The sequence below is a fragment of the Diceros bicornis genome, unplaced genomic scaffold (genome assembly GCF_020826845.1).
Source record: "Diceros bicornis minor isolate mBicDic1 unplaced genomic scaffold, mDicBic1.mat.cur scaffold_55_ctg1, whole genome shotgun sequence".
Taxonomy (NCBI): Eukaryota; Metazoa; Chordata; class Mammalia; order Perissodactyla; family Rhinocerotidae; genus Diceros; species Diceros bicornis.
In genome coordinates this window covers 1,017,794-1,039,303 of record NW_026691429.1, presented here as the reverse complement: position 1 = coordinate 1,039,303, position 21,510 = coordinate 1,017,794, and the positions used below count along the sequence as shown (strand labels likewise).

Genomic DNA, 21,510 nt, shown 5'->3' with positions numbered 1-21,510 from the left:
CTGTTTGAACAAGCTCCCCAGGGGATGACGATGATGCTCAGGCTTGAGAACCTCTGCATCTCAGCTGCTTCTAGAATAAAAGAGTTCTCTGATGAAAACCCTAAGAATTTTTAATAAGACTTGATTTAGAATTTCTTGACCTTTATTTCATTCTTTTACATCAACTCAGTGAGGTGTCATGAGTCACCCTGTCACTATTTAAAGCCATGGTTTTCCATCAGCCAAAATTCCCAGGTTTATATTGGACTTCTTACACCTCAGATTGTTTTCAACACCAGTTCTATTTCTAGTTCTTCCTTCTTTATCACCTCACCAAACCTATGACTCATTTTCTCTCTCCTCATGAAGCTTTCTCTCTAATCCCCTCCATCTCCTCTCCTTTTCCCAAGATCCAAGTCCCTTTCATATCTTCTTATCCATTGTCCTATCTCACACCCTTTCTCCATGATGTCTGGAAGCAGATGGCTATGATTCAGGGGGCAGATTTATTTGTATAAGATTTAATTTTTAAATTATTTTTAATTTCATTAGTTGTGATATTGAAACTTTTGTATTTAATCCAAATGAGATAAAATTATAAAGAAAGAGATTCATCCTCTAACATATGATAAAGTAAATACAAATTTTTAAAAATGTGTGCCAAAACATGCATCTAAATTGTTCACCTGGGAGATTATGTACTCATTTAAATAAAATCACTCCATCTAATATCTTTTAATTCTTTTCTCTTCATTTTATTTTCCTTTTTATTTTTCTGGTCTTCTTCCTTTTTTCCTCCCTCTTCACACCTATACAATTTGTCCTTGGACTTTATTACTGAGAAAGACAAGAAAATTCACTTCATTTTCACTTTTTCTTCCAAATAGTATTTTTGAAAAGAAATAAAAGACATATCATCTTCAACTGAAGAAGAAACAACACTTTGAATACCATTTTGTATGATTTCTGACATTTCACTTTGACCAACCACCTGGGGAAAGGATGAAATGATCTGAATCCATTGAGCCCCTATGTAAGCCCTGAGTCCTGAACTCACTAATGCATTGCTTCTGCAGGCCTCTGAAGAAGTGTTCTTCATTGCTGGTGTGCAATAGAGAAGTCATCTTATTTCCAACATTATGATCAGTGTTTGAGTCGGAGGAAATAGAAACAACACTTATTGTGCACTTATTCTGCCGAGTACTGAAATAGGCAGTTTACTGGAGTTATCTTACTTAATCATTGAAGCTGGCCTCTTCATACAGTAACTCTTAAAGCCATTTTAGTGACCAGGAAAATGAGGTTCAAAGAAGGGAAGTCACTTGCCCCTGGTCTCCCAGCTGGTAGATTGCAGGACGGATAGAGTCTGGCATACTAGGGAAAAACCTTCATGGAGGCTATTACAGCACCATGTTTCAATGTGCACGCGCATGATTGTGGACACACAACAGCAGTTGTAATGGGGTCTCATTTTAGGTTTTCCCAGGAGAAACTACTGATGGATAATTCTGGTCTTTAGATTCCATGTAATTTTCAAATTATATACAAATATTTTGCACCCTCTTATCTTCCTTAACAGCTATAAATCCATATCCTTTCTGAATCTAAATCAGCTTCCATTTTAGCGAGTAATGGAATACTCAAATGCAAATACCGTAGATTTACTTTCCAATGAAAACCTATACATGCTCATTTGATTAAGGTGTTATTTTTAGGGAAAAAAAGAAGTATATTCAAGTAGACAAAAGAGCCATATATATTCTGCAAAATATTGCAAAAATGTTACCTATTGTAGCTGCCCCTCTATGGCCGCAGGAAGTGAGGAAACAGTGAGATTCCTCTCTTCTGGTTATAAAGAGTGAGTATCAGAAGCATTTGAAGGGTCATGATTTTTACATAATGGAAACAACGGACAAAATGCCATTTTGCATTATTTTGTAATAAAGTTATTTATTAATAAAGGAGTGAAGCAATGTGCCTTCTCTCATTTTGCCATTAAGAATCTAGTTAAATGAAGCTTTGATTAAAATAACGCCTATCACTACTAAGCATTTATCACACATAAGGCATCCCACAAAATGACATTCAGATGTTCTATTTATTTTATTGCATTTCCTCAAAATAGCCATAGCATGTAAATATTATCATTCCCATAGCAAGTTGAGGAAGAAGCAACCTAGAGAGGTTCTATATTTTCCCCAGGTCATCTCTTGGTATCTATGGGAGCAGAGGTTCAAACTCACGATTGTCTACCTGTAGATCAAATAGCATTGGCCTCCATTCTCTGTGTGATATTCTCTTCATTACTTAAGAAGCTCACTTACCATCTCTATGCCACACTTTCTCCATCGGAAACAGGTTGAGGACAATGTTTGTCTTTCTTACCTCCAAATGGTTGTAGGATAATATAAAATCACACACAGGGACTGTGTTGAAAACCCAGTGCTGTAGAACTGCAAGAGATACTAACCACTTCCTTCACCATCAACAAACCTTGGGTTGAACACTTTTGAATCTCAATGAAAGCAAGAAAGCAGTAGAGTCCTGAGAGAGAACAAAGATAATTTAGGTTAATAGCTGGCATCCACAAATGCCTTCTGGGTCTTGGAGTCGGCCTGGGGTTGACCTTTTTTGCCATCCTGCGCATTGCAGAGTTCAGTACTGTCTCTTAGTTTCCGCCAAACCAGGTGCAGAAGGTCAATTAGGGAAATACAGTGTGCCACTGGCATAACTCCAAGATTTCCACTCTAGCCAACGGCCTTTCACATTTTTGATCGTGGAGAGACCATTATAAGAGTGGATAATTGGCCCTTGGAAATCAGATTCGATGTTTATTAAGGGACTGTTTCCTAGGAGTTTCATTCTTTAGAAAATAAAGTATTGCCAAAAAAAAAGCAAAACACGAAAGTTGGACAGAAACTCAAGAGTGAAACAGAGTCAACAATTAGAGGTGTATTCTTATTTAGTTGGGATTGTCACCAATGTCACATTTTAATGACACAGGATTTTAAGGTGCATGTAAGATTAAGTCTGGTGGCTAGTACTTGTGAAGTCTCAATTTTATGATGCCATCTTTGCCATTATTATTTCCTTGACCTTTTCCCTCCCCTCACCTTTACCTCGACACAAACACATACACACACACACAACCACCACCACCATCAACAACAGGGGCGCATGGATGACACAGGATGGATAAGGCGATGCTGCAGCTTAGCAGACTAAAAGAAGATGAGATGATAACAGTGATCTGAAGACAACTGTCTTTTAGGTTCAGCAGTTTATCTGCAGGCTTGAACTGCACGTTAGATCATTTTCTCCTTGGAGAGGGAATAAGCTGTTTAAGCCCTTACCCCAGAAAAGCAGCACTCCTCTTGTAGCCAGAGATTTGAGCGCTGTTTCCTGACAAAAGTCAGAGACACACTTGATCCCTTATTTCTCCCACCTGTTTCATAGAATCTTCAGCGATGATGGTCTAGTCATGTAAAACAATACACAATTTTCCTTATTACCAAAATTGCATGATCATTTTAGCGAAAATCAGGTAAGCAAAGAGAAAAAAAAATGAAAACTGAGTCAACTGTAAGTTCATCTTTCAAAGATATTCCCTATTCATATTTTGGTGCTTTGTCTTCCAGCCAATTTTCCTCTTATGTAGATAAACATAAAAATTGCATTTCACAACGTTGGTATCCTATAATAGCTAAACTTAGTTTTTGCTCAAAAAATAGACTCCGATTTGATTTTTAATGTCTAGAGTACTTAATTTGAATTTATTATAATAGCTTTAACCAGCATCCTATTAACAGACACTTAAGAGTTTGGAAAATTTTCAATATTATAAATCAGCTTACATGGAAGTTCTTCTTTGGTTCATCATGAATTGGACAAGGTCCCATTTTTCTCAGACAACAGTGGGGAAGGGCAAGTCGGACCTGATTCCAATAACCTTGTGACGGCCTTTTCCCCGGTTAAGGACTCTTGAATCACAAATATCTCCAAAATTTCCAGCATAATAGTTAGAGCTCCGCATACCACTATCTCTGTCTCCTCAAACAGCCCAACATCTTCACCAGCTCCTGTGGCCCCAGAAAAACCACAGTGACACCAGGGACCTCTGCTACAGCAACCAGTTTTTCTGGAAACCACTCCAACCTGGAAGGAAGAGAATAAATCCCCCTTTTTCTGCCTCTGTTTTATGTTTCCTGTGTGACATGAGCTCTGCCATTTATACTTGTATGACTTTCCAGGGCTGCTGTAACAAAATAGCACAAAGTGGGTGACTTAAAACAAAAGAAATTCAATCTCTCCCAGTTCTGAGGCCTAGAAATCTGATATCAAAGTAGCAGCAGGCGCTTCCTTGACTCCCCCAGCTTGCGGTGGTGGCCGCTAATCATTGGTGTTCATTGGCTGCAGCTGCAACAGTCCAATCTCTGCCTCTGTCATGAAATGCTGTTTCCTCTCCAACCAGTCATATTGGATTAGAGTCCACACTAAGGACCTCATCTTAACTTGATCTCATCTGCAAAGACCCTCTTCCCAAATAAGGTCACATTCACAGCTTCCAGGGATTAGAACATCAGCATATCTTTTGGGAGACACAATTCAACCCATAGCAATAGCCTTGTTCCAAGTCAGGAGAGGTGGGTTTGAGTGTGGGAGACAATAAGTTTAAGAGGTGGTTGCAAAACCTAGAAGACTCTGCCTCAGCCAGAGTCTTGTGTGTGTGTGTAGTTGTGCATCTTGCAATTCCCAAGTCAGTAGCCATGTAAGCCTTTCATTTTTTTATCTTAATATATTTTATTTAACCCAACATCTCCAAAGAATTATCATCTCAACATGTAGTTAATATATAATTATCATTGAGGTATTATACATTCACATTTTTATATAAAAGCTTTGAAACCCATTGTGTATTTTACACTTACAGCACATCTCAATTTGGACTAGCCCCATTTTAAATGCTCGATGGTGACATGCAGCTAGAGTCTACCAGATAGGAAAATATGGTTTAAAAAAATAGATTTTATTTCTTATAACGTTTTACAGTTATAGGTTTATCATTTTAGGTTTACAGAAAAATTAAGTGGAAATTATAGAGAGTTCCTATATATACCCTAATCCCCCCCAACATAGTTTCCCTATTATTAACATCTCATTAGTAATCTATATAACTTATATAACATTATTACTGTAACATTATTAACTACAAATTATTAACTTTAGTGTGGTACATTTGTTATAATTCCTGAACCAGTCCAGATACCTTATAATTAATGAAAGTCCATAGTTGGAATTAGGGTCACTCTTTGTGTTGTACATTCTACGGGTTTTGACAAATGCATAGTAATATGTATCCGCCATTACAGAATCATATAGAACTATGGTTTCACTGCCCTAAAATCCCCTTTGCTCCAGGGCCATAGAGGTGTGTAAGTGTGACCTTTGTCTTAGTCATAGATGTTTGGGGTGATGGGGAATACAGGGGCTCCTTCCAGCTAGTATCCTCAGCTTTAGGGTGAGGAAAGGGAGGAATTTCTCACAACAGCATTAATAATGGAGGAAACCAATGTTGAGGGTGCAGAAGTGGATCATCACAACATATTGATTCCGGAATTAACATGGTTAAAAGAACTGAGGAAAAGGAAAGGAGGTCAATTTTTAGAAAATCAAAATGCAACATTATTTCTGCATTGATCTTGAGTTACTGATTTGGAATCTTATAAATTCAGCATGACTATTGATTCCCCAGGCAGGGACTCATGGATTTGTGGTGTTTCTGCACTCATGATTGGTGTGCAGCCATGCATGGGTCACACACAGAATGTTCTGTGGCTGCCCTGGGCCCTGGGTGTGTGAGTCTGTCCCTCCCTATCTTGCACTTTGGAGGCATTGATGCTGGATTGTTCTTGTCTGAGCCCTGAGTGGCATGGGCCCTGTCTGTCACCTTCACCTTACACCTGACATCGCCTCCTCTGATGCAGTTCATTTGCATCACTGCAGAGGTTGTTCATGCAAATGGCTTGTTGACTCAGGCTTGGGACCCAATCTAGCCAAGAGCAGATGGTCCCTGGAACCTTGTTATCAATGGACATGGATGAAATCATAGAGTTTAGGGATACCAAATAAAGGAAATGTGCATACCTCACTAAGACTCTATACACTCGTCCTTGGAGATTACATCCTGTGAGAGATGCATAAACACAGTCTCCTCCTTTCTTCCTTTTCAGGCACCTGAGAATGGCATCAAAGTAGACATGGTTTCATGTCTCCCCATCCCACACAGCCTTACCTGTGGAAATTTGTACAGTTCCAGCAGTGTTCCAATCTGGGCAGAAATTGCACATGTTGTTCCAGTAAGGGCTGCTAGAGACTTGCTCTCTCTCCTACAGGTGTAATTTGGGATGTCGTTGCCCAGCCCTGAAAGCCAACTGAGTGAACTCTCCAATGTCCTCTGTTCATAGTGCAGGACATTATAGAGATCAACTCCCAAAGATATGTTGGGTAAAAAATGGTGGTTTCTGTTGATTTCCTCAATGGCAAAAACCAAGGCCACAACATACTTATAGTTCTTGTACTGAAACCTGCTGAGACGGATGGGGCTCCTTAGGGAAAAGACTCAAACCACAATTATCTTCAAATCCAATGTAATCACTTAATTAAGGAAGAATGCCAAGCCAACTCATTCCATCTGTGGCAACAGCTCTCCTGAAGCCTTAGAATTTATAGCTAAATCAAGTAACATCACCTGGGCTCTGGAACATCCTTACTGAATTCCACACACATGGAGAAAAGTGATGAAGTTTATGAGAAAAGTTTAATGAATGGAAAAGCAGATCACATTCAGAGTGCGTTTTGTAAATGGTTCTTTGGTTCAGGATCCAAAATGCTTGTTCATTTGAACACATCATCAAATGCTTCAGAGAACAGCAATAATATCAACATGAGATTGGAGATAGCCCTGGGGAGGAAGAGTAATTACAACTGAAGGCTCTGGGACAAGCAGAGAAGCACGGCATCTGTGGGTTGAGAATGGTGCAGCAGAAGGCTGGCAATCAAACTGCCTAAACTTCTGCCCCATGAAACTCGTGTATCTGCCACTGTCAACAACAAGGCAGCTAGGAAGAGCTTCAGAGCTCCCATGAAGAAGGAATCACCGTAAGGCAGGAACATCTGGGAGAAGTTTGAAGGAGTTAAAACTGAAAACACTTAGGAGTCTAAGAGACACAGCCTTGTACAGTTTAAAAATTGAAAATGTGATTACCAAAACTGACTCAAATAGAAAATAAAGAGAGAATATTATACAAATGTGGCCATGTGGTTTCAAGAGAACATTTGAGAAAAAAATTCCAAATATCCACCAGGCCTGGAAGAATTTACATGGGTCGTTGCCTGCACGCCAACTTGGCCAGGAACAAGGTCTCCTGAGCTGGTGTGAATGGAGAGCAGAGGGCGAGAAGAAAAGCATTCAGCCTTTCGTCCTGCAATGAGAACAAGCTCTCCCTCCAGCATCCAGGTGCCTGAAGCTGCGGGGACACATGAGTTGAGCTTGACTTCTGCCCCCAGGAGACTTACCCCAGACCTTCCCTGACAACACACGTGTCATTATAAATAACATGTCAGTACATTTGAACATTTAGATGAAATTGACAAATTGCCAGGAAAATGAAAGTTACCAAAACTGTCTCAAGAAGAAATGAGAAATCTGAATAGTCCCGTATCGAAAGAAGAAACTGAATCCATAGTTTAAAACATTCCCACATTTCATCGTGGCCAACACCGCTGCCGGCAAATTCCACCAAACATTCAGGAGAGAAATAATACACATTGACTCTAGCTCTTCCACAGAACAGGAAAAATGGAAAAACTTTTTGATTTATTTTATGAGAATAGCTTAACTTTGCTACAAAAATCTTACAAGGTCATTACAGGAAAGGAAATTTACAAGCCTCTTTTTTTCTGGAACTAAACTCATGTATTCCTAAAAAAAATTAACCTTCCAAATCCAGCTACATATTTGAAGAAGGCCACATCATGACCAAATTTGCTTTAAGCATTGCCATTCAGTGTGCTACTTCCTGAAAAAGGAGAAATAATAATCTGGGTAACTGCGGTTATTATCTATTATATACATCATGTATAATCTACTATAAACAGAACTGGTCATGTTCTGTTTGTTGGCCTGGGTGGTGTTAACACATGTGTACACTTTTTGATAACTTATCAGTCTTTACACTTGGGTTTGTGCTCTATTCTGATTGCATGTCATATTTCAACATATATGTTTATTAAAAAGAGAAAATGAAAGCACAACAACGAATGAAAACCATAACAGTTATCCAATTGAGAAGTGTCCAGAGGACTAACCAGAAAGTTGGGGGAAAACAAACCGAAACAGACCTAACAAGTTAAAATGCAGAGTTATTTAGAGTCAATACAAACCGGAAATTTACCTTATTGAAGGTGAAATTGTAGAGATATACACATGTGCATGTGAGTATTCTATCATGTATACATACATGTATGTGATATACATAGATACATGCATTATATATATGTATGAGTGTTTGTGGACACACACGCACATATGCTTCTCTCTATATATAGAACTTATAGGGGGAATATTTATCTGTGTGTGTGTGTATCTATACATATACATATGGCTGCTCTGGAGACGGAGGGAGGGACAGATGTTTACTGACCACCTACAAGGTTTCTCAAACTTAATTTTTCCAACATTTGAAATGTCATTTTTTAAAACTTAATATATGTTTCAATAATACATTTGTATTTTAATGTGTTATACCAGTATAATCCCAGCATTTTTAATTTGTTCATTAATGGCAGAATTCTCCAGCTTGTATGCATTCTCTTGATGCTGTGATGTAATAGGCTGGGCGCTGACAGCCTCCCTTTTGTATTCCACAAACCTCAAGTTTGTGGTCTCTCTCTGGCCTGCGGATTTGGACCAAGTTTCTGCACGTGCTCACTAGCTGTCCTCCAAAATTCACTCTAACCACCACTGTTGGGAGCATACACAGGGAAGAAGCCCTAGGGTGGAGGCGTGTGTATGTGAGGCACGCAGAGCACTGGGGGTGCCTAAGGGCCAGCTGGGGAGATGCATGGGTGAGGCATACCCCACAAGTCGTGGGAGACTTCTTGATGGAGTGCTCAGTGCAGTTACAGGATCCACATCCTTTAAAGCCCTCTAAGAGTACCTAGCTGCCAATGCCCCCAAACTCTTCAACCCATCCACACTCATATTTTTGTGCTCCAACAGAGGGCTGGAACTTCTCTTCTTGAAACCTGGACTTCCACAAAGGCCCTCTCCTCTGTGTGTCATGATATAAGACAGTGTTTTCAGGGGTTTCCATGCAGCAGCTGAAAGGAGCTTGAGCTGGTTCACGGGCCACTGCAGGGTCCAGAGCTGGGAACGAGGTCTGTCTGCCTATTACCAGATGCATGGCTGGGTGAGACTCCCTCTGTGTCCCTTGGCATATGGTGCTGGATCCCACTTCTCCCACAAAGGCACTTTTGTCTATGGATGGATGCCAAAGCATTGTTAGTGCAGGAGTAGAAAAACAGGAGGTATCTTATTCCACCATGATGCTGATATCACTCTCCTTTGAATTACAGAGATTCAAATTTGACTCAGTTTTTCAGGAGCCTGCTATTTGCCTACAATTCTCTACAACCTCAGACCCTCCCAGATCCACTCTATGAAGGACATAGAAAGAATGTTCTCAGATCTACTTACAAGGGCCAGGCAAATAAAAGCCAACAAATTGGTTCTGGTCATTCTGCTGGGAACAGAGGGCAGTGGACGTCTCATACATTCTGGTTTGGAAGCAAGACTTCTTGTTCTCTGTGGATGAATAAACAACAAGAAAAGAGAGCTTGTGGTAGGTAAATACATGCTTGATTCATCTGAAAAGTTCATTTCCTCCCCTTCAACTTGAAGGTTAGTGTAGGGCGAGAGCACGGGTAGTTTCCACTGTTCACCTTCTCCCTTAATATTCGGAACAGATAATCAGTTTTATTTTGGGTGGCAATTCAACAAACTAAAAGATAAAATTCCTAACCTTCTTGCAGATAAGAGTGACCAGACCAAATTCAGGCCAATGATGTGTGACAAAAAGTATGGAGTGGGGGTTTGTGGAAGCTGCACAGATGGAACAGACATAGATGGGAGGGCCTGCATTAGACACATGTGACACCAGCCCACAGGTGTTGTAGGTATTGCCTCATATACACCTGACGATGTTCCTAGAAAGCTGTTTTTAGCACCATCCCCACTGTGCAGGTTGGGAGACTGGGGAGATCTTGAGAGGCACAGTGGCTTTTCCAGGACACAGAACTGGTAGGATAAAAGAGGTGTGACTTCAGCTCTGTCTCCTCAAAGCTGGCCACTGGTTCCACTCCCAAGGAGCTGTGGGGAGGGTGGTGATGGATATTTGTGTACAGTGATGGAGATGACATGGGCAAGGAGGGAGAGTAGCCAACAGCCTAGCGGGGGATTGGGTGGGTCTGATTGAAGGAAGGGGCCAAGTAATAGAACCTTCAAGAAGTGACCTCACTTCCTTGGTGACAGCCCCCAACAGAACTTAGAACTCTGGTTACCAGGCACCCACACTGTAACCACAGCCTCCTGTCCAGTTCATTTGAGTGGAGACACTCGACACAGCAGGATGTTCTCGTGTTGTCCCGTGACTTTCCGAGGCTCTGGCCTCCAGAAAGCCAAGAATGAGAGCATATTAAGTCGCTTTAGACATTGGCTCAGCCCTCACCTCGAATGTCTGTGGCCTTTTGGCAGGAGGAACCATCAGGTAACAGCGTAGCCCAGGGCAGGCCACTCTAGGTCAGGCCACAACTGTGATCCCAAATGGACAGCCCCACACCCCTTGACCCTCACTGTGTGTGTGTGTGTGTGTGTGTGTGTGTATGTGGGAGGTGGAGTTAGAGAAGGTAGTATGAGGAGGAACCACCCTGAGCAGGAGCAGGTAGCTAAATGGTGGAGATCTGGTTGTGTGTCATGTTCACACTGAAGATCTTGGCTGCAGGAGAGGATGGTGAGTGCTGGGGACCAAGCTCTTCTACCCACATGTGAATCCCAGGCCATTGAGGTGTTCACATTCCTTCCCTGATGGAGACTATGCAGATGCCCCTCTGTGCCTGAACTGTGGTGGGGTTTCCCTCTGTGGCGAAGTCCAGGCAGGCCCCTGATGCCTCCTGGCCTGACTTCTGGGCACTGTCACTGCAGAGCTGCACCCAAGTGATAGTTGAGGAGCTGGTAGATGGTTTCCAGTTCGCCATCTCCCTGGAGAGGACACAGGTGCACCAGTCCATCAATGAAGAGGGCTGGTCTGAGGTGAGTGTGGGTGCAGAGGGGTCTTCATACCCAGGACTCTGAGATGACCAAGGCACTACTAGAATGCAGACTCAAATCTGAGTCTCCCCTGGAACCCCCCAGGGTTTTCTCATTAGAGTGCTCCACAGTCCCACTCCCAAAGGAATCTGGACCCCGACTCCTTCCCACCAGCTACACAGGAGGGTAGAAAGTCACCTCAATCCTCCCGCTGGTTCACCATGATGTCATTGAGTGTATGTCCCTCCTCCTCTCCCTCAGTGTGAGGATGAGTCCACCGTGAATTTAAATGAGGCCGGCAGGATGCGGGCCCTCCAGACAGGCATGATGGAGAAGCTGACAGAGTCCATCGCACCAGCTTTCCTGAGTAGGAACATCTCTAGCTTCACCACCTTCATGGTCAACTACTCGGCCTTAGACACATCCCACCAGGTCCTGGACCAGCTGTTTACTAGGTGAGTGGCCACTCCCTCCTCAGCACAGTGGTGACTCTGACACCTGCCAGCTGTGTGTCCTGGGAGTGTCAGCAAATCTCTCTGAGCCTCAGTTTGCTCCTCTGAAAAGTAGGGTGGGAAAGGAAAAATTTCATGGGGATCTTGTAGGAACTCATGGGATCAGCCATGGCGGGTGCTTACCTGGTGCCTGGCTCTGCAGAGAGGGCTGTGGACGTGCTGTGGTTGTTCATGGTGTTTATTTCTCTCTTCCCCGTGAAAAGTAGTCTGCCTCACCCATCTCTGAGATGCGGCCTTTCTGAGTTTGGAAAAGCACATGGAAACCACCCTGTCAAGGAGTTGGAGATTCCATCCTGCTGGTCCTGGTCCTTTTCCTTGGGGTAGCCAATCAAGGATCTCTGGGGCAGCAGAGAGGCCCTAGGCCCACTCAGGTGTCTGGGATGGTTCTGGGTGGACTACATTCATTCAACCATGTAGATTAAGCACCTACTGCATGCAGGACATTTGGAGACAGTAAACTCAGTGAAAGAAGGAGACACAATGCGTGGCCTCAATTTCCGTCTGAGAGTCAGACATTGACATTAGACATCATTCGCAGGTCTTGTCATCCACCGTCCATCCCAAGGGATGCCCTCATAGCCTCCTTTACATCTGGAGGCATCTCCCCTTATTCCAGCCAGGAGGGCAGAGCGCAGGACCACCTAAAAAAGTGAGTGGTCTTTGGGTCCAGAAGGACGGCCTCCTGTCTCTAAAGAACAAGCTGTGGGGGGAGAGATGGAGGCTGTGGCTGAGGGGAGCCTGTCAGAAGCTGCATCTCACGCATCTTTTGATTCCCATGGGAAGGCAGAGGCCCGGTGGCTTCCAGTCCAGGAGGACAGGAGTCAAAGAGCTATGGATGGGTGCCAGGACCCCTGGGAACCAGAGGGGTGGCTGGGCTGCGTTCTCCCCTAGAAACCCATTCCCACTACAGACCCATTTTAACCTGCCTCCCCTTCTCCACATCTACCTCTTCTGACCACCGCCTCCAGGCCCAGAACAGGAGGTGTGTGAGCAACCTGGTCACAAATCGGTCTCAGTGCTCAATCCAGTTGCACAAGTGCATGGAGGGCCGGGGTGGGCTGTGTCCCAGACCTTCAGGAGAAGAGTGTCAGTGGGAAGAGAGTCACAACAGACTCTGTGTCAACCTGCTGGATAAGCAGGCCTGCCACTGCCAGGACAGCCTCACAGGGGTCAGGGCTGCCATGTGGCTCTCACCTGGATGGAGAGGGGCAGGCATAGGGTCCAGTCCCAAGCCAGGGTGTCTTGGGTGAGAAGTGTGGAGGGAAAGGCCAGGCCTCTGACTCTGTTGCCCAATTGCCTCCCCCAGTGCCATCTCTTCTCTGGTGGGAACCTGCCTGGACCCAGGGCAGGATTTCTGGGAGCTCCTGCACTATCCCTGCTTCAGCATGAAGCTGGCCTCTCTGCATCTCAGCTTGCCTGGCACGGGGCTGCAGGGCCACTCCTACCTTCTCCAGGTGCAGCTGGAGCATCCACGGCCCATTGAGGCAGAGCTGGAAGGTGAGGCGACTGCAGTCTGGGATGACAATTTGCAGAGTGTTCGGAGGCTTGGTTCACTTCAAGGCAGTGGGGTCTTCCCTGGCTTTGACAGGCACAGGGGAAGTCAGCTACTTGAGTGACACTGTTTCTTTCTCCTGCTGCAGTACCATCTCCAGAGCTCCCTCCAGCTCCAGCACCAGAGCAAGGGCCAGCTCCCTGGCTAGATCCAGCTCCAGCTCTAGTTCCACCACCTGTGCTAGAGCTGGAGTTAGTGTCACCTCCATCAGTCCCTCCAGGGCCAGAGCCACCACCAACATCAGCTCCAGCCCCAGTGCCAGCTCCTGAGCTGGAGCCAGCTGGACCATTGGCTCCAGGGAGAATCCTCCCTCCACCTGGAGAGATAACAGCAGAGCCAGATCCAGTCCCAGAGCCCACCTGCCCCTGGGACGTGACCACCAAGAACCTGCTGAGGGAGGAGAAGCCTGACTTCTTGGAGTTCCCTCCCCGGCTGGTGGCAGAGCAGTTGACACTGATGGATGTGGTGAGCAGCGGGGCTCTCAGGGCAGTTGGGGCCGGCCTTCCCTGTGCCGTGAGCTGCCCCAGACCTGCCATTTCCTGATCCAGAATCCCATGATCTCGGTCCAACCTCTTGCTTCCCCACTTACCCTCATGTGACCTGAGCAGCCTTCTTAACTCCCAAGCCTTTGCTGTCCTCATGTGGACAGTAGGGATGGACTTTGAGAGCAGCTGCCATGCAGAGTGGCTGTGCAGATGGATGAGGTGGAGCAGAGAGGAAGTTGGGCAGAGTCTGCGCTTTGGTGGGGGAGGGGAGCACACTGAAGCGCTGTCTCGTCCTTGGGTAGTTCACTCATTTGCCCAGGAGGCCTCAACAGCCTCAACACTAATTAGGCACTTAATGTGTACATGACTACAAGGCAGACAAACAAAGCCCGTGGTTGTTGCTGCCTTGGGGGAATGTGCATCTGAAAGAGGAGTCAGACCCCAGGATGGTCAGAATGGGTGGAAGATGCCCCTAGAGATGGTCATGCAGGAGCTGAGTTCTGGTGCTTGGAGGAAGTGAGACTGGGCGACGAGCAAATGCCACTTCCCTGCGCCACAGTATCGGTTCCTGGGTCATCCTGTGCTGGGTGCCCTCAGGGGACACAGGCAACACCCAGGGACTCCCACAAGCCTCAGGTCGCATTCTCAGATTCCTGAGCTCCAGCTCTCACCACTGACCTGGCCTGGGACTGGGGGCTGTGGATGCTGAGCTGGGCTGTGGCAGGGCTGGGTGACAATCCCTGTCCTCCCCAGGAGCTCTTCAAGACAGTGAGGCCCGACGACTTCCTGGACTCCATCTGGTCCCAGTGTGACAACAGGGGCAATGAGCACCTGGCACCGACCATCCATGCCACCGTGACCCACTTTAACAGAGTGGTCGAATGTATCATCACCACCTGCATTGGGGACCCGAGCATGACGGCCCAGGACAGGGCCAGGGTGGTGGAGTTCTGGATCCAGGTGGCCAAGGTAAGATGTGGGAGGCCCTGGGAGCCCCTCTCTGGAGTCGGGGGAACTGCCCCTTCTCCTTTATCAGCTCTCATGTTTGAAGTCCGTGGTCTGAGCCTTTGCACAATCCTTAGGCCCCTCCTGCCAGGCCTCGATGACCTGACTCCTGGTCCCAGTGGTAGGAAGCTCACCCCTTCCTGGGCTCCTTTCTTGGCTTGAGCTGAAATCCTCCTACCTGGAAGTATTCCTCATCAGGTTCCAGCTATGCCTTTCCCGGGTTCCCTGAGCTGCTGTCTCATCCAGGACAGGAGACGTCAATGAGGCGACAGAAGCCAGAGGAAGCAGGGCTCCAGCTCCCCCTCACAGCTCATTCTCTTCCCTTCCCCAGGAATGCCAAGGCCTGAGGAACCTTTCTGCTCTCCATGCGATCCTCTGGGCTCTGGAGGGCCCCTCCATTCAACGTTTAAAAGAGATGTTGAGACAGGTGTCCAGGTGGGTAGGCCTCTCTCCATGCGAGCACCACCTGGGTGGACCAGACACCCCCCACAGGGCTGGCATTGCCCTTCAGTCAGTTGGGACCTCCTGGGAGACAGCAAAGCCTGGGGATAGGGTCTGACCTGGTTGGCAGGCTTGAAGTCTTTCTGAAAACTTAGGCCAGTGGTTCTGCTTCAGGAATCAGTTTCCCTAAGTGACAGATCATGGCTTGAACCAAATTGAAGATTTTCAAGTGTTTGCAGCAACAGAACTCTCTGTCCACGTGAAATTAAGACTGTTTAAAACACATCTGCTGAGAAAATAAGAGAATGGAGGCCCCAGGTGACAACAGGAGAGCCCCCTTCCCAGTCCCAGACACCTCAGGGCTCAGACAACACAGTGAAAATGCTCATCCAGGCTGTCTGGACCTTCTGGGTTTTCAAACAAAAGGGATTTACCCTCAAACCACTCCACAGTGTTTCTTTCCTTTTTTCCCTCCTCAGGAAGAACTGGCAAATACTGAAAAACATCATCGAAACATGCCACCAGGAGAGCAGGAAGCTTCTCAAGGAGGTGAGTGGAGGCTGGAGATCTGGAAGGACGGGAGGTGAGGTGGGGAGGGACCAGGCAGGATGTGCTTTGGTAAGTTTTTCACTTAAGGTTCCCCGAGAAATAACGGTCTGTCTTGTCCAGCTGGACAGGAAGCGGGGGGTGTGAGCTGCAGGGGCAGGTGGGGACTGTTTGGGGCAGGAGGCCTTGGTCACGGGATACAGTGGTGTCACCTGGACTGTTCCAAGAGGTGAGGAGCTGGCAGAATGAGCAGGTGTCTGGCTTCCATGCGGACCCATCGGCTGGCCCTCATCATCCTCCAGGCTGGCGGGTGGATGGAGTGGGTGGGGGTTCCTTTCTTCCTAAAGCAGCCCAGTCTGTCCTCAGGAAGCCAGGCCCCTGCTGCTCCTTCTGTCTTCACTGCACCTCGCAGGGGAGGGCACTCTGCCTGTCCCAGGGATGGGCACTGTGAGGTCACACAGGCCTTGTGGACACAGGGGCTGCCCAGCCTTGGGCCAAATGGTGGATCTGGGACAGAACTGTGTGCTCTCTGGGACTGTGCAGTCTAGCCCGATAGTGGTCACTGCTGACAAACCAGTGAGTCTCCCCCGGTGCCTTGTCGACAAGGATACGCCCCAGATGGCAATGAGAATTATCGAGGAACCTACAGATTCTTAATGGACCTTCCTGACAGATACTTAATGGCCTCCATCGAGGCCCTGGCAGGAGGTGCCTAAGGATTGTGCAAAGGCTCAGACCACAGACTTCAAACATGAGACCTGAGAAAAGAGAAGGGACATTAGAAGTTTCCAAGTGAAAAAGGATGCAAATGTCACCATTACACAGTGCCGTGTTCAACTCCTACACTGTCACTCAGATGTGGCACACGGGGGTTCCCTTCCTGAGTGAGTGAAGGAGGAGTTCTGTGCAGGGACCATCCTGAGGGGATCCTAGGGAGCTGAGGACTTTGGCATGGCCTCAGGTCCAGCCTGGTGTCAGAGAATCCCAGGGGGCTGGAAAACACAGCAGCCACTTGCATGGGACCCCAAGACACCTTGTGCCTCTCCATCCATGGCTCAGGTTGACCGAGGGCCTCAACACACCCCGAGAGTCCAGAGGACAGGACCTTGGTCCGAGGTGTGTCTGGAGGAGGAGTGAAGGCCAGGGGCCAGGGCCTCTGGCTGGGAGGGGGAGCGGTCTCCTCTGTGGGCCCCTGAGCAAGTAACTGCCCCTCTGTGGGCCTCGGTCTCCTCATCTGGGAAATGGAGGGAGATGATCTGTGGTGCAGGCCTCACAGGGGTGATGAGGTACAAGGGGGAGAGGAATGTGCAGGAGCTTTGTGCTCCTCCTCCTCGAGGGGGGAGGGGACAGCACTGGTGACAGTCAGATGATACTGAGTCCTCAGGGGACCCTGGGATGCATGGGGAGTCCTCCTCACACTTTCCTGATGAGGAGAGAGGCTTAGGGGCCTGGGGAGGCCTGAGGGCACAGAGAAGGGAGTGTTGGAGCTGGGAGTGATCTAGAATCAGGGCACCCTGGAATGGGAGCAGCCATAGACACCAGATGTCCAGGGTCCAAGATCAGGGGCCTGGGAGACATGGGGAAGGGAACATGGCCTCCCTGAGCCTGTCCTTGACCCTGCAGGAGGTGTCATCTGTGAGGGCCACCCTGCAGATGGACCCCCAGGGAGCCCAGGAGAGACAGCAGCAGGTGAGGTGGCCTGAGGGGGAGGGTCTAGGTGTCAGAGGAGGGGTCACTCACCTCACGGCTGGAGGCCTCCCTAAGAGAGGGGTCCCTCCTCCTCCAGCCCAGCTCCAGGAGCCCAAGAGCCTGAAATGCCTGCCCTGGAAGTGACCAGGAGGAGGCCTGGAAGGGCTGGGCCCAGGATGGGTTAGGGAGGGGAGGGGCAGGGACCACATACCCTGGGATTTGCCAAAAGCCGCCCCTGGGAGGTGACTGGGGAAGTTGGGTGGTCCTGGAGGGGGCAACTGGGGGGAGGCCGCTGAGGGTCCTAGGCTGTTCTCTGCGGGAGTCTGTGGTGGGCAGGAGGCTGGGGTGAAGGGATTTGGGGGAGGGTCCATGGGGGCACCTGAGAGGTGAGACTCATCTCACCACTCCCACCCTGATTTCACAGGGTGTCGTCCCCTTCCTGGGCATGTTCCTCTATCACCTGAAGCTGCTGGACATTGGGATGGAGGATGATCTGGAAGTGAGTGAGCCTGGAGGTGGGGCCAGAGAGCAGGATCCTGAGGTTTGGGAGGCGAGAGCCCTGCACTGGGACCTGAGCTCTCAGTACCTGGCAAACCTCCTCTCATGAGAGCCCCATGGCCACCCCTGGGAGTTGGGGAGTCAGGCCCATCTTAGCAATGCGTGAATAGACGCTCCGCATAAGCCCCCCACCAGTCTACCTGGGCTGGTGAAGCTCATAGCTGCCTGCCTGCAGAGCTGCAGGAGGCTGTGTCTGAGATGGATTCAGCCTCCCCCTCGGGTCCTGCCCCTGGGGGAGTGCCATCAGCCCCTGCAAGTGAGGAAGCACTTCTGTGTTCCAGCTGTCCCTTCCTCCCTGAGGCCTCAGTCTCCCCGTCTGTCATCAGAGAGGGTGTGCTACATAAGGTCTCTGGCCTCAGCTCCCCTGTCCCTCCTGCTCTGGAGCCCAGAGCCTGGCCCAGTGTCAAGTTCTCTTTGTGGAAGGTCTGCCCTCTGCTGGGCCCTGACATTCCTGCAGCCTGAGAAGGGGTGGGATGGGGGTTGGTTCTGGGCTTAGGGGGCTGTTTCTGATGGACATTGGCTGTCTCCCTTCCAGGGAAATCGGGTCAACTTTCAGAAATGGTGTGACGTGAGCAGCTATGGGGAGGGTGGGGATGTGGAAATCAGAGGCCTCGCCTGGCAAGACTTTCTCTTCCTCATCCCTTGGGTCTTACATTTATTGGGAGAGTCAGATCCACAAAGCTGGGCATCCCATCACGTTGGCGGGTGCGGGAGGGGCTGGCATCAAGGACACCTTCCTGGATGAGGAAGTAATTCAAGCCAACTGTGAGGACAGGCAAGTCCTGAATGGAGTGGGAAGGAAGGAGGGTTCCCGAGTGAGCACAGACCCCAGACCAGATCCTCACTCCGCACAAGTCCCTGGCAGCGTTCCCCATCCAAGCCCTGTCTGCATCCTGTCCTTCCTCCCAGAAATACAAACTCATCAGGAGGATCCAGCTGCTCCAGCAGGCTGCAAATGCATATGACCTGGAGCCCGACGAGCGATTTGGGGCCTGGTTCCAGGCCATGGAGCCCATCAGTGTCCATGAGAGGTGAGGAGGACAGGAGTTGGGTGAGGGCAGGCCAGACTCTCTCTGATGGCCAGCTCCAGAGCCTGTGGCCTGGCTCGCTGATCAGCCACGGAACTCGTAGCGTGGTGACCCATGGGGCACCAGGACTCAGCTGCTGGCAGGCTCTGGGAGGGGCACCTGAGGTGTGGCTCCTGGTAGCTCACAGGTCCACTCTTTCCTGTAGCTACTGGGTCTCCTGCCAGCTGGAGCCCGCACACCAGAAGGCGAGCAAAATGCGGCTCTTCAGGAGAAAGAGGAACCGGACATCCTCCAGTTCAGGGCCGAGTGAGTGTTGGGACCAGGAGCGACTGAATCCAGGGGCTCAGTACAGCTTCGGGCTAAGCATGGGCCTCGATCCCAGCTCCACTGCTGAGCAGGCCTGGGACAGGCCGCTCCCCTCTCCTCTCTGGGATTCAGTTGCATCCTCTGAAATGGGTGATGCTAAATGATGCCTCCTGCATCAGGGACAAAGGAGGTGCTGTTGATGGACTGAGCACTCGGTACAGGGTTTGGATCAGAGTGCAGGGGAACAGGGAGTTGTGCCATGAAGCTCAGGAAGGATCCCCAAAATAGTCTGTTTCTTCTCTTCAGCCACCATGCCCTTGGTGATGAGCCGTCACACTCTGGAGACCACAACTGCAGCTCCTCCTGACCAGCAGGGACACTGGCGCCCTCGGGGTGCACCGGGCCAGCTCTTCCCACCTTGAGTGAACGAGGACATCCTAAGACTTTCCCTGGTTTCCCCTAAATCCCGAGAGGGAGGGCACCACCCCCTCCCTCTCCCTGACATCATGACGCCAGCCACTGTTAACCCATTGGGGAGGAGTGATATTATTTCTTTAATAGTAAATGGTAGATTTGACTCTTACATTATATCCTGTTTCTTTCACAGCCTGGGTGTTGTGGTGTGGTTCTTTCACTTCTTATGCTCATGTAAATGAGACACAGAATCTCACTTTCCTCCTTGAATGAAGAACTTGTGTATGGTCACAGCTTATTGTATGTGGGAGAATGGAGGAGGGCCAGCCTCCTCCCTGGCTACTGAATGAAACCCTTAAGTCCCCCTTCCTCAGAGGACAGGTGCATTTCAGTGTGTTTCACCTGGGCCAGGAGCAGAGACAGCCCCTCAGATCTCCCTGGATCTAGAGGTTGGAGGGACTTTCCCAGGCAGAGCAACAACCACTGAAATGTGGGTGTCTTTCAAATAGCACTTACCAGGACCATGTCCTTCCCCAGGACAGCGGCTGTCTTTCTACAGCTTTCCAGGAAGAAGGAATGTTTTTTGCTTCTCTTGTTGATGTTTCTTTGATCAGATATTGGAAATTGCCGTTTTCTAACCAGTCTCTGGATTTGCATCAACACTAAATGAGGAAAAATGTAAAAAGATAAAAGTTTGCATGTGGAACAGACAAAGCCAAAGGAACACCATGTGCAGATGGACTAAGGGCCAACAGGACATCCCCATCAGGCCGCCTCTAGTCCTCCCTGTTCACCCTTCGCCTAGACTGGAAACCTGGGATCCTGGCCCATGCCCTAGGAACTCCTTTTCCCGCTTGTTTCATATCCAGAGGGAAAGATTCATGATGCAGCTTTCAAAGCTACAACAGGACTTTGTTCCGTAAACCTCACTGCTCCCTGTGAACTAGGATTTCCAGCATCCCCGCACATCCTTGTATGATTCTTTTTGGGCAGAAATTCCCTAGAAGGCCCCCACCCTCTCTGTCAGGTACATCGTGGCCATTCCTCCCTGGCTGGGCCTGATGGATCAGTGGTGAGCTCTGGCTTGCCAGGACAATAGACCTTAATCCTGTCCACTGAATGACCCACACCGTCCCTTGCTGCCCCGGGTGACATCTGGGCCCATGTGGTTCTGAGGTCCATGGTCTTAGACAATCACTCGTTTACATACTCAGTCGTGTTGTTACTGACTTGTCCCAAAGTGGCAGCTGGGCCTGAGCGAATAGAGCACTTAGTCCCTGGGACTGCTGTGTTCTTTTCCCCAGTCTGTGCTGAGGATATGTGGATTTGTGTTACAGGGATGTGAAACTTTCCTGTTGGGAGTTTTGAAAGATGAGGCAGGAGAGGGGCAGGTATAGAAGTGGGTCCAGCAGGGGAATGCCACCAATCTCAGACACCACAGACACAACAGACACAACCTTACCAATTAAAATACTGAAATGCTCCCCACGTGGGTGGTGAACAGACACAGCTCAGAGCTCATGCTGAGAATCCACCCAACGACGTGGAGCTAAAGTCTTAGCACCTGGCATTTTGAACATCATGCCCTGGAAATACCCTGTAAGACAAGGGCCATTGTCTTGAATTCCTT

At 48.3% G+C, this 21,510-nt stretch overlaps 2 protein-coding genes across 3 annotated transcripts; both read left to right on the top strand.

Moving 5' to 3' along the window:
* The first annotated feature begins 11,656 nt into the window (after positions 1-11,656).
* On the top strand, positions 11,657-13,768 carry LOC131403187 (uncharacterized). Of its 2 annotated transcripts, none has more exons than XM_058537497.1 (2): positions 11,657-11,799; positions 13,497-13,768. In XM_058537497.1, the coding sequence occupies exons 1-2, from the start codon at positions 11,669-11,671 to the stop codon at positions 13,675-13,677; spliced, it is 312 nt and encodes a 103-aa protein (XP_058393480.1). In that variant the 5' UTR covers positions 11,657-11,668; the 3' UTR covers positions 13,678-13,768. The 2 variants fall into 2 exon arrangements, 1 of the variants encoding a protein (XP_058393480.1); XR_009219269.1 differs by lacking the exon at positions 11,657-11,799 and adding an exon at positions 13,314-13,353.
* A 1,949-nt stretch (positions 13,769-15,717) lies between these two features.
* On the top strand, positions 15,718-21,145 carry LOC131403109 (ral guanine nucleotide dissociation stimulator-like). Its single transcript, XM_058537456.1, has 6 exons — positions 15,718-15,888; positions 17,509-17,574; positions 17,999-18,073; positions 19,042-19,163; positions 19,366-19,621; positions 21,122-21,145. The coding sequence occupies exons 1-6, from the start codon at positions 15,721-15,723 to the stop codon at positions 21,143-21,145; spliced, it is 711 nt and encodes a 236-aa protein (XP_058393439.1). The 5' UTR covers positions 15,718-15,720.
* The last annotated feature ends 365 nt before the right edge of the window (positions 21,146-21,510 follow it).